The sequence below is a fragment of the Botrytis porri genome (assembly GCF_014898465.1).
Source record: "Botrytis porri strain MUCL 3234 chromosome Unknown BPOR_009, whole genome shotgun sequence".
NCBI lineage: Eukaryota > Fungi > Ascomycota > Leotiomycetes > Helotiales > Sclerotiniaceae > Botrytis > Botrytis porri.
This window is the reverse complement of record NW_024066083.1, coordinates 1729075-1740758: the sequence shown is the minus strand read 5'-3', so window position 1 is coordinate 1740758 and position 11684 is coordinate 1729075. Positions and strand designations below refer to the sequence as shown.

Sequence of the window (11684 nt, the reverse complement as noted above, 5' to 3'; positions counted from 1 at the left end):
GGTGTTTGACTTTCTATCGATCTTCCTTAACCAAACAACCAAACAACTAAACATTGATACCAACATTAATTGTAAGCTGTTCGTCTCGACAGCCTTGGAAGCCAGTTCAAAGCTTTCAGTCTCGGTATCTCCATCAGGATGGCAACTGCAGCCCCCAGACAATTGGGCATCACTCCGCCTTTATCTACCGCGCTTCCAACAGATGCTGAGAAGCAAGCAACTGATGCGCTGATTGAAGAAATGACAAAAGAGAATCTTTTTGAAAGCCGCGCTGATACCGAAAAAAGGTATGTGAATGCGATTACTATTTCTGTTTCTTACAGAGTCCGCAGATCAATGATATCTCGGAACATCTTGCTTCATTCTTATCTATTTCATTACTGACATACTTCTCGCGCAGATCCGCCGTCCTTGCTTCTTTACAATCCATTACCGAAGAGTTTGTGAAACGAGTTTGCAGAAAGCAAAACCTACCGGAGAATGTCGTCAATAGTGCCGGTGGTAGAATATTTACATATGGCAGTTTTCGACTTGGTGTATATGGACCTGGCTCTGATATCGATACTCTGGTTGTCGTACCAAAGAACGTTTCCCGCGAAGAATATTTCGAACTTTTCCCAGATCTTCTCGTTGAAATGGCGCCAGAGGGAGCTATTGAAGACCTAACGCCTGTTCCGGAAGCCTTCGTACCAATTATTAAGTTTGAATACTCAGGCATCAGCATCGATTTGATCTTTGCACGCATCGAAGTACTTTCTCAAATTTCAAGGTCCCTAAGCTTGAACGACGACAACCTATTAGCGGGCTTGGATGAAGCTGGTTTACGCTCTCTAAATGGAACGCGAGTTACTGATGACATTCTGAATTTGGTACCAGAAAAGGCAGTATTCAGAACTGCTCTGAGGGGAGTCAAACTTTGGGCGCAGAGACGGGCTATCTATGCCAACATTATGGGTTTTCCTGGAGGTGTCGCCTGGGCTATGCTGGTGGCTAGAGTATGTCAATTATATCCACAAGCAACCGCTTCTACAGTCATCCTCAAATTTTTCCGTATCATGTCTCAGTGGCAGTGGCCGCAACCAGTCTTACTGCAGGCAATTAAAGGTGGTAAGCTTAACGTTCGTGTCTGGAATCCAAGAGTAAGTTTTTCTCCTGCAACCTGGTCCGGGTTTAATTGACTTTGATAGGTTTACAAAGGCGACGGCTACCATCTTATGCCAATCATCACTCCTTCATATCCCTCCATGTGCGCTACTCACAATATAACAAAATCAACCAAAGAGATTATCTGTCGAGAACTTGCTCGTGGAGGCAACATCACGGATAGAATTATGATGGGCAAGGCATCTTGGAAAGACTTATTCGTCAAACACACATTTTTCACCAAAAACTACAAATACTATCTCTCCGTCATCTCCGCCAGTACTACAAAGGAGGCTCAACTTATATGGGCTGGTTTGGTTGAATCAAAAGTTAGACTTTTAGTTGCTAATGTAGAAAACCACGAATCAATTGCGCTGGCACATCCATTCAACAAAGGATTCGAACGAGTTCACAAATGCAGTTCCGAGGACGAAATCGAATCGGTAAAAGAGGGCAATCTACAATACCAGATCAAAGAAATTCCAGTAGTGACTACGGACCCATCCCATGATACAGATTTAGGAATTACGGTAAAGGACCAGACTGGGGAAGTCAAGGACGAGAATGGAGATGCACCAAAATCCGAACCTGAGAAAAAGGAATCATTGGTTTACACAACAACATTTTACATCGGCCTCGAGCTTCGCGAAGGTAAGTGCACCACCATCACCTCACAATTATGAGCGATCTTACTGTTATCACGATTAATGGTATTTGTAATATGCATTCTAATTACGAGCTTCTATGATCTATGATATATTCCGAGGCCCAGCTACTAACAATCCTAGGCGCTAAATCGCTCGACCTTGCATGGTGTGTTGATGAGTTCAAGCGAGTGTGTAGGGGTTGGGAAAAGTATAACGAAGAGCTCAACACTTTATCTGTCGTTAACACTCGAAAGTTTGTGCCCTTTTTTTTGAATTAGATGATAAGAAATGCTGATTTATGATTCATAGCTGCGACCTTCCAGACGACGTCTTTACTGAAGGCGAGGTCAAGCCAACTCGTTCTCAAAAGAAAAAGAAGCGTTCTTCAGCAGATGTATGTTAAAGCCAATCCCTCGTCCGGGATATGGCCCAAGGTTAAAGGCGGAAGATCTCGTTCTTGATTGGGATTTTTCTCAGATAATTTCCAAGCATTACTAACACTTTATTTAGGACGTTGAAAATGCATCCACAAAGAGACGGCAGGTAGTTGCTGCTGGATAATGATTCAGTGCGGAACCATATCCTCTCTTACTCTACTATCATTGATGGTATCTAACGACAGGATTGCTCTACATTAGCTTTCGATCATTGCGATCATATAATCAGATTTTGAAAAGAAGAAGAAAAAAATCGGAAAAACGACCAACTTAATAACTTACTGACCTGAGGCAGTTCGCATCAACACATTCATTCATTCAATTATTTCATTAAGTAAATCTTTAAGTATCACCTACTTCCTTGACATTCCTTCGGGGTAAACCCGTAATAATGAAAATTCACATTCAGGCCTGGGTACAGTGTTGAGGCAAATTGAAAGGGCAGATCCTCCTGAAAATAATACGGCACCGGCGTTCTTAGAGGCTATTACTTCACTTTATCGTTGAGGGTTGAGGGAAAGGGGGGAGTTTGTCGAGTGAGAATGATACGACGGCAAGCAAGCATTGGTTGAAAGATGCAGCGGGAATTAGTCTGGGTCATTTCCCCATGACATGACTACACATAGATGACTATGTATTTTAAGAAATCAATACAATTCAGATTCCGAGACTACGTGTCTCACACACCAAGGCGATCGATTCTAGATTTGATGGTGTATTTGTTTCTATGATGATGGTTCTCATGGAATGCGTATGAGGGAGGACCTAGTATGTAAGATCTTACCAAGTACTTTCTGGATCCAATTGTCATGGTTGCAAGAGAGACAGTTTCACATTTATAAGATATTTGTTTATTCTGTCGATACTCCGTGACTAGATGATGATGAAATAATATGTGTATGTGGTATGTGGTATGTGGTATGTGGTAGGTAAAAGAAGCATTGATATAAGTCATCACTTCAGTATTACCTACATTTGTATCTTGGTAGTAAATTTACCCAACTTACAAATCTATTAACTAACCTTATTTTATTGTAGGGCTGGGATGGGCAAAAAGTGACGTAGGATGTAATTAATCTCTGTGGAATCCCATACCCTCATACCCTCATACCACCATACATACTAATAATAGGATAATGAGAGTAACCAAGGACCGAGTATGAACATATCGAGGATACTCCCAAATTCCCATCTTGATGGCTCTTGACATGTCATTTGACACTGCCCAAGTACCTTTCTTCCCAAAACTTTATACTTCCGAGTTCATCAATGTTTAATTATTCACTCGTACAATAAAAGACAATTCATCAGAATCTCAGCCCTTACTTTTCGTCATAACCCCAGTAAGTATTGTCAGATCATAACATAACTAAACTAATAAGCACGCTTGGGTTTGCTATGTATTATTAGCTTGTTCCTTTTAACACCCACCCAACTAGATAAAAGGACTGGAACGTCTCCACAGCACTCAATATCATTCAGGCTGACAGCCTCGCACATTCGTCGTGTCTCCTCCTTCATTTCGTCAAACAGGTAATTCTCATCGTAAAATATCCATTTTCCAATACTTATTCTCGCGCTTCCGGCAGACTATCCGCCAGCGCTTTACAAATTTCAGATTCGAAACATTCCCATCCTACAAACTTGGCGCACAATCACGAATCACGAATCTATAATTACATAGTTAGGACTCAGTCAAACCGAAAGAGAAAGAGAGCTGCGGGAAAAACTGCCTTTCAAATCCTTGGAAGACCGGTGAGAAGATTCCTCGGTGGCGGTTCCAAAGACAATGCGACGACTCCTAGAAAGCTGAACCCATCATCAAATCCGATGTCTGGCTATGTCGCAGATGGATATGGGGAGGATAAAAAACGAGGGGGAAAGAGGGGGAAGTTGGCCGGGTATTTCAAAGCTGCAAACGAACTTCGTCAATCGTATCAACAATCATACTCGGAGAAATGGGGTGGAGGTAGTGGATTAGATGATGATGAACATGGAATACCAGGCTCGTTTCCGGATGTATCTATTGTTTCTCACGGTGATGAGCAAATGATATTATTTCCATCATATGCGCGGAGGCATACCAAGGAGAAACCATTTTTTGAAAATGCCAACATGAATCCCAAATTGAACGAACCCGGAGATGCGGAATATTGGGCAAGGGAATGGCAAAAATATGAGGATGATAGGGCTATAGTTGATGTGGATGTTAGAGGATGGCTTTACTCTCCTCATAGAGGACCTATGACTAGAAAGAACAGGTTACTCATTGGACTTGCACGCCAGCTAAGTGGGATACCTGCACCAAAATCTGGTTCTCGAGAGACTAGTCCGGATTCAAATTCATTCAGAGCAAAGCATAGAGAACTCGAACAGAGGCGTGATGAGGAGAAGATTGCCCGAGAAGCAGAACAAATATTGAAAAAAGGTCGAGGCGAGGAGGAGGCAGCACTACGGGGTGATTATAGTGAAAAGCCAAAAAGGGAATCGGATGGTGATAGTATCTATAGTGAACGCGGTAGGCAGCGAGGTGGCAGTTCACGGGTATCACCAGAGTCATCTCCTGCTCCAAGTCGTCTAACAAAACGCATATCATGGAATCAACCATCCGAAATGACCCAAGCGGAGCTATTAACAGCAAATGCTCATTTGATGGCACGATTAAGACCATTCCTTACGAATCCAAAGGTTGAAACAGCCATTACGGTTTTCTTTTACGATGAAAAGAATTCTTCATCGCGAACAATAGAAACAAATGAAGCAGGTCATTTCATTATGCGAGCCGCTTTAGAGTTTGTTCCTACACATGTCAGAGTGTTGGCTTCGGAAAACCTTTCAGCGATTGAAGAAGTTAAAATTACTGAACCAAAAGGAGTCAGTCTTATCACTGATGTTGATGATACAATCAAGCACTCTTCAATTGGTGCAGGATCAAGAGAGATATTTAGAAATGTCTTTATTCGTGAATTTGCTGATCTCACAATTGAAGGTGTCAGGGAATGGTATAATACAATGTATGATATGGGTGTTGGGGTACACTATGTATCCAATTCACCTTGGCAATTATTTCCAGTCTTAGTAAGCTTTTTCAGAAAAGCAGGGCTACCACCTGGATCTTTTCACTTGAAACAATACAGCGGAATGCTTCAGGGTATTTTTGAACCTGTTGCAGAGAGGAAGAAGGGTACCCTTGAGAAGATCATGCGAGATTTCTCAGAAAGGAAATTCATCTTGATTGGAGATAGTGGTGAAGCAGATTTAGAAGTCTATACCGATGTCGTTTTAGCGAATCCGGGGAAAATCCTTGGGATCTTTATTCGAGATGTCACAACACCTGAAGATATAGGTTTCTTTGATCCTGCATTGGGTCCGCTGAGTGGAGATCGTCGAAGGTTTGAGCCTCAATCTCGAACACAATCTCGAACGCAATCCATTGATAGCAGGAGATCATCTACATTTAGTAAATCTGAGCTATCAGAGAAACGACCATCTTTGCCTCCCAGAGTTCCCTCGGAAACTAAACTTCAGACCAGTAATGGACCAACCATGGGAACACTTATTGATTTCGGAGATGAGCCTGAGAATCAACCAATACATAAATCTCATAGGCAAGTGGTACCTCGATCTATGTCAGAGATGGAAGTACCAAATATTCCACGACGAGGATCCGCCAGTGATGGGAAAGCTCCTCCCCCTCGACCTTCTAAGCCTTTATCGCTTCGTGGAGCAAGTACAATCACAATGGTTCCACCCGAATCATCTGAACCCCCAAAACAAAACACTCCACCACCACCAAAACCTCGTCGTTCAGGTGCTATACATGGAAGTGTAAACAACCATCCATTAAAGCAGGCACAAAGTAGTGCAGAGTTATCAGAATCATCTAGTGAAGGTTACATGTCTAGTGCTCGTCATAAAGTTGCAGAGACCTATAACAATCTTCCAGAAATGAGATCTTATATACCAGGCATGAGTGAATCGAATTCAAGGTCCCAACCTGCATTCGACCCATCATACAGTCCATCATCAAACAGTGGGCCACTGCCTCCCCCACGTCGAAAATCTACCTTTAATTCTTCAATATCCAGCTCCCCTGACTCATCAGACGATGAATTTCATCGAACATCCAGTGGAGCACCAGCAAACAAAAAATTAGATCTCTGGAGACGTCGGTGGAAACGCGCAAAAGATATTCTTGATGGACAAGGTGTAACACTCAGAGCTTGGAGAAATGGTGGTGATGTGTGTATAGAAGCTGTACATATGGTTGAACAAGCTATGCGGGAGATGGGGGTTGAAGGATATGGAAATGGGAAGGGGAAAACGGGGAGAGGAGGTGGAGAGGTTAAGGTTAGGGATTTGAAGAGGTAGGGGTTTGTGGGAATACGGAAATGAATGAGCGAGTTGATTGGTTGGTTGGGAGTAGAGCGTTGAGTTATATTTTTATTATATTTTGGGAGGTTTGGGATGGATGGGTGGATGAATGATGGATTGTACGCATGTATGCATGGAATGGCGAATACAGTTTTCAGAGGAGCGAAGAGAATAGATATGAAGGAATGACAGTGGAAAGCGGGAGAGCTGGAAAGAAAGAAATATATTAAGAATTATGATTTATAAGCGGAGAAAGAATAATGAATATCCGAAATTCAATGGTTTATTTGCATTTGCATGAATTAGATGCAATTTTGTTACATGGTGAGGACGTATATGCACGTACTCTGAGAATTGAAGTAATAGTCGATCGAGACTCAATTCAAAGGGAGGTGTCGAGCCAAGATAGGTAGGTGGGTGGGTTGGGTGTTCGTTTCGCTTCGCTTGATCGGGTGGGTGAGTCGCTTGTTTGGTGGCTTTCGGGGCTGGGAGCTGAGGTTGTGGATTGTCCATGATTGTGTTTTCTTTGTTGAGTCTCGAGTCTTGAGTCTTGAGTTTTGGCGGAGTTGCTTTATGTGCTTTACTTTTTTGCTATGCTTCTTTTTCAAAGAGGGATTGGGGTGGTTGTGGATTAGTATGGTAGAGTGTGGGTAGTATAGCAGAGCAGACTAGTTTAACTTTACTGTAGAATGTCAACTCTCAAGATTCAATATTCAATATGGAACATTCGTATCTAGCGAGAGGATCAAGATGGATTTAAGGTGCTGAAATCTAGACAAATGGTTTGGAGAATTGGGGAATTGGGGAATTGAGGGGGTTGAGGGTTTTGTGTTGTGTTGGGATGGTTCAGGGTGGATGGGCGGAGAAGCTAAATGGATGGATGGATAGATGTATCGATGGAAAGAAAATGGGAGATGAGGGGAATGTCTGTACTGAGTGGATCATTGCTGGAGAGATGTCTGTTTTTTTTCCTTCTTGCCAGGACTCGGTGGTTGTTTGTGACTATCACCTGTGTTATGTATGTTGTAGGTAGTCTCCTTAAATAAATATATCTTTATTATCTATAACTTCATAACTTCCAAACTTCTCCACAATAACCAAATTCTAACCCAGTTTTTAACCACCCACTGCTCATAAACACCACGTAGGTCATCGACCAAATTCTGTCGCTCATCTCTCTTAGCAGCGTTCAAGCCATTCGCGTAATCCCTTCTTTACCTATAGACACCACATAGATCATTAACCAAATTACTTGATCAATCTCTTTGAACCACGTTCCAATCTTTCGCATAATCCCTTCTTTCCTGTTATTCCTCTTCCGTTCTAACCATCTCCTTTTCTCGATTCATCTCTCTTCCATATTGCAAGTCCTCTTCTTTCTTCCCATCACTTCCTTTCGCTAGGCCTTTTCTCTGTACAACAACACATTTTGCTCTGTGCGCTATCTACTCGCTCTCACTCATCGATGCGATGGCTTATATCGTCTTCTTCGAATTTGAGTTGCTACATCTAGCGATTAGTTGACTTGGTTGAATAGCATTGGGAGCAGGAAGTATGTACCTTTGTTTTTGATAATACCATTTTTACCATTATTGCGTGTGGTGTCTTCTGAATCCTTTTCCTCAGAGTCCTTAATACATAAGTGTATTTTCTTCTTTGAATCACCGGAGTGAAAGTTCTTTGTCTGGGAACTGGTGAGTTTGATTCAACCAGTGGGATTGGAAGAAATGAAGACCGATTCACATCCATTATGAAGAAGTCCTTGAGTCTCTCTCTTCATCTTCGTTCCCACCGGTTGAAAAATCGGCCACATATTTGCCACTAGATTCGTTATAGGTCGATTATTAAACAAGATCTTTGTTCTATGTGTGTAAATTCGATAACATCTTCGTAGTAATGAAGTTTATGGAAGGGAAAAGCGGAAATTGGAAGTGAAGATGACGATCGTGAGATTTTACGGTGTTATAGGAAATGCTTGACGCTTAGCGTGCTTTCCCGTTTCCCTCGTTCTTTCCAAACATCGACTCAACTCACATAAGGTTAACATGTCCCCGTGATTTTGGGAATTTTGAGACTTCCAAATTGTGGTGAGTATATTTTCGTTTTAATGATGACTTCACGGGTACATATATCTAGTTCACCTGGCACACATTGAAGAATTCCATCTTTGGTTGTTTGTAATGTATTTTATTATTAATTTCCTAAATTTGATGTCCATCGAGAAATGTGCAATGGAAAGAAATGAATTTGAAGTCATCTATATAGTTAGTTGGTGGAAGAGGAAGGGCTGATTCACCTGTATATATACTTATGCCAGTTCCCTATGATCACATAATTATGAGTTGTGAAGAATGAGGGAGTGCGAAGAAGAATATGTCGCTTACCTACCTAAAATGATTTGTTAGCGAAAAAAAGGAAAGAGGCAGAGGGGGACTTACCTGTATAGTATCTTTATCGCTAGATGTGGTTGTGCCGATCACGAGTACTAAAGTATGAGGGAGTTTGAAGCAGCCGGTGTTGAGCTTACCTATGTCGTCGATTAGTACAGTGAGATAGAGATGGGGAGGAAATGGTACAATTACCCACTAGTGTATGTGACATTTAAACAAATATTCTAATATGTGAGAGTACTAAAACTCAAGGACAAAAAGGGAGCGAGTGACTTACCTGAAAATTTTCCTTACGACCTATTAGGGTTCTGAATATCAAGGAGGAAAGTATGAATATGCCTAAATGATTAGCTAAAATGGGGAGGAATGACTTACTTGATTTACCCTGCATCGGAGACAAGGTTGCTGTTGACACTACTCGTGACTAAAAAGGTGTATAACTACTCTCGATTAGCGACAAAGGGGAGGGGAAGTGACGTACCTGAAATATTATCTTATAACTGCGCGGTGTAGTGTGTATTAGGATTGCATGAGCGAAATAAATAATAATGATACCTATATTTCTGATTAGCGAACAGGAGGGAAAGAAGTAACTTACCTATATCAATTTATTCTAGGAATAGAAGGAAAATAAAATTAAAAAACCTGTATACTTGATTAGCGAAAACAGAAAATGAAGAATGACTTACCTAGTTTTCATCTCTTACAACTATGCGGCAGCGTATAACTGAATTGTATAATTAAAGAAAACAATGCTGACCTATTAGTTCTATCAGTAAGATGGGGGAAAGGAGGGACTTGCCTGTATTTTAATCCGAAAGAGGATTAAAAAAAGGGAAATGGTGATAAAACTGTCTATACCTATGCACAATTAGCGAAAACAGGGGTGGGAATGACCTACTTGAAATTTCTAATAGGGCAGAGAGAGAAAAGAAAAGGGAAAGAAAACCTAGACTCGATTAGCAAGAGGGGGGGGAATTGACTTACTTAGATCTTTATGTCCTAGAATATGAGTGTAAAAATACCTATACCCAATTAGCAAACAGTGGGAGGGGAATGACTTACCTAAGTTGTTATTTCTGACGTGAATCAATCAGTATCTATCTGATGCACAAATTACCAACAGTAGCTATTCCTATATACACAATTAGCAAAACTTGGGGGGGTGGGAAATGACTTACCTCAATCTTCGTCTCCCAGAACACAAGTGTAAAAATACCTATACTCAATTAGCGAACAATCGAAGAGGAACGACTTACCTATTATAGCCTTTCGAACGAACAAAAAACCCCCGAACCGAAAAAATAATGACTACCCACTATATAGTATACACACTCGACTGGTTAGCAAAATGGGGAAAAGGGGGAGGACTTACCTGGATGCGAAAAACCCCAAAAGAGAACGAAATCAAAACAAAAGGATGAAAAGAAAGGAAAGAAAACGAAGAGGAAAAACAAATATCGAAATAATTAAATTAGCAAAAACAGGGGAGGGAAAAAAAAAACTTACAAACTTATTCTGTATGTATATATATATTTGGAGATTTGGAGAAATGAATCTTTCTTTTTGGTAGAGGGGTTTCGTTCTCATCGATTTTGTATCGATGTTTCGAAGTCTAAAAAAGAGTGACTTACTATACTAGTAGATATGAGAAATCGAAAGCGAAATCGATATATTAGAGAAAGAAACGGAAGATAGAGAGAAAAATCGAAAAAGAGAAAGACTCAAACCCCAAGGGAAAGAAAAGAAAAAACTCACCTCCCTCCTCCCTCCTCTCTCATTCCCCACAACCTCACCACCTCACCACCTCACCCCCTAATTCCCAGCGCCATCCCGCTAAAAAACCACCCCAAAACCACCCCCCCAACCACCGCCCACCAAGCCGGCCACTCCACCCCACTCTTCCTAGGAGGCTGTACTCCATGGTGTTCCCGAAACGAAATGTATCTCTCCGGAGGGGTTTGCGTCCAGCGGGAGCTGTGCGTGCGGGTTTTGGTGGTTTGGGTGCCGATGGAGCGGATTGTGGGGAGGGGGGTGGGGGTGTTTGGTTCTTTTCTGGAGATGGTGTGGGGTTTTGATTTCGATTTTGATGTTTTGGAGAGGGAGGAGAGGGAGGAGAGGGAAAAGGAGCGGAAAGGAAGGATGTGGAAAGGCATTGTTGTTTATGCGGGAGGAGGTTGTGGGTGTTATTGGGGAGAGCTGAAGAGCTATGCTAGAGGGAATGTGATTTAGGAGGGGAGATGAAGGGTTTTATATCTCGTGAACAAGGAATCGAGGTTCTTTATGGGATTTTTCACTATCTATTTCGTGAAAGGAAAGATACAATGGGATTATTTCTTCAAAGAAGGATTAAAGAACTACTCTTAAACAATGTCCCATTATATTCCCAACACAAAGGATCGTGAGACATACAAAGGAAACCAGAAGGAAACAATGCTCAGCACCCAGAGAACTCCCCCCCCAAACAAGTTTCCCCAACAAAGGAAAAATAATAATACTTACCAAACAACCCAGACAAAGAAAATGCACCTTCTAGAAGAAATGCAAAACAATGCTATTATCAAACTACAAAGACGATTCCAGATTCCAGAATCGAATAGGATTATCAGCAGACCGAACCATCCAACACTCACACCCAGTTTACAATTTCCATCTGCATACATATACAGTAAAGTAAAAGTAAAATAAACTGA

The 11684-nt window shown here is 41.5% G+C and overlaps 3 protein-coding genes across 3 annotated transcripts; 2 read left to right on the top strand and 1 right to left on the bottom strand.

The window, feature by feature from the left end:
* Positions 1 to 138: 138 nt before the first annotated feature.
* EAF01_007318 (uncharacterized protein) lies at positions 139 to 2351 on the top strand (the record flags this gene model as incomplete). Its single annotated transcript, XM_038915573.1, has 6 exons — positions 139 to 287; positions 401 to 1139; positions 1188 to 1794; positions 1932 to 2043; positions 2100 to 2184; positions 2301 to 2351. 6 exons carry the CDS (start codon positions 139 to 141, stop codon positions 2349 to 2351), a joined length of 1743 nt encoding a protein of 580 aa, XP_038769211.1.
* A 1706-nt stretch (positions 2352 to 4057) lies between these two features.
* On the top strand, positions 4058 to 6598 carry EAF01_007317 (uncharacterized protein; the record flags this gene model as incomplete). Its single annotated transcript, XM_038915572.1, has 1 exon — positions 4058 to 6598. One exon carries the CDS (start codon positions 4058 to 4060, stop codon positions 6596 to 6598), a length of 2541 nt encoding a protein of 846 aa, XP_038769210.1.
* Positions 6599 to 8733: 2135 nt separating this feature from the next.
* Positions 8734 to 11147, bottom strand: EAF01_007316 (uncharacterized protein; the record flags this gene model as incomplete). The annotated part of the gene is made up of 5 exons (XM_038915571.1): positions 8734 to 8766; positions 9040 to 9086; positions 9367 to 9415; positions 10501 to 10606; positions 10804 to 11147. The coding sequence occupies 5 exons, from the start codon at positions 11145 to 11147 to the stop codon at positions 8734 to 8736; spliced, it is 579 nt and encodes a 192-aa protein (XP_038769209.1).
* Positions 11148 to 11684: the final 537 nt, after the last annotated feature.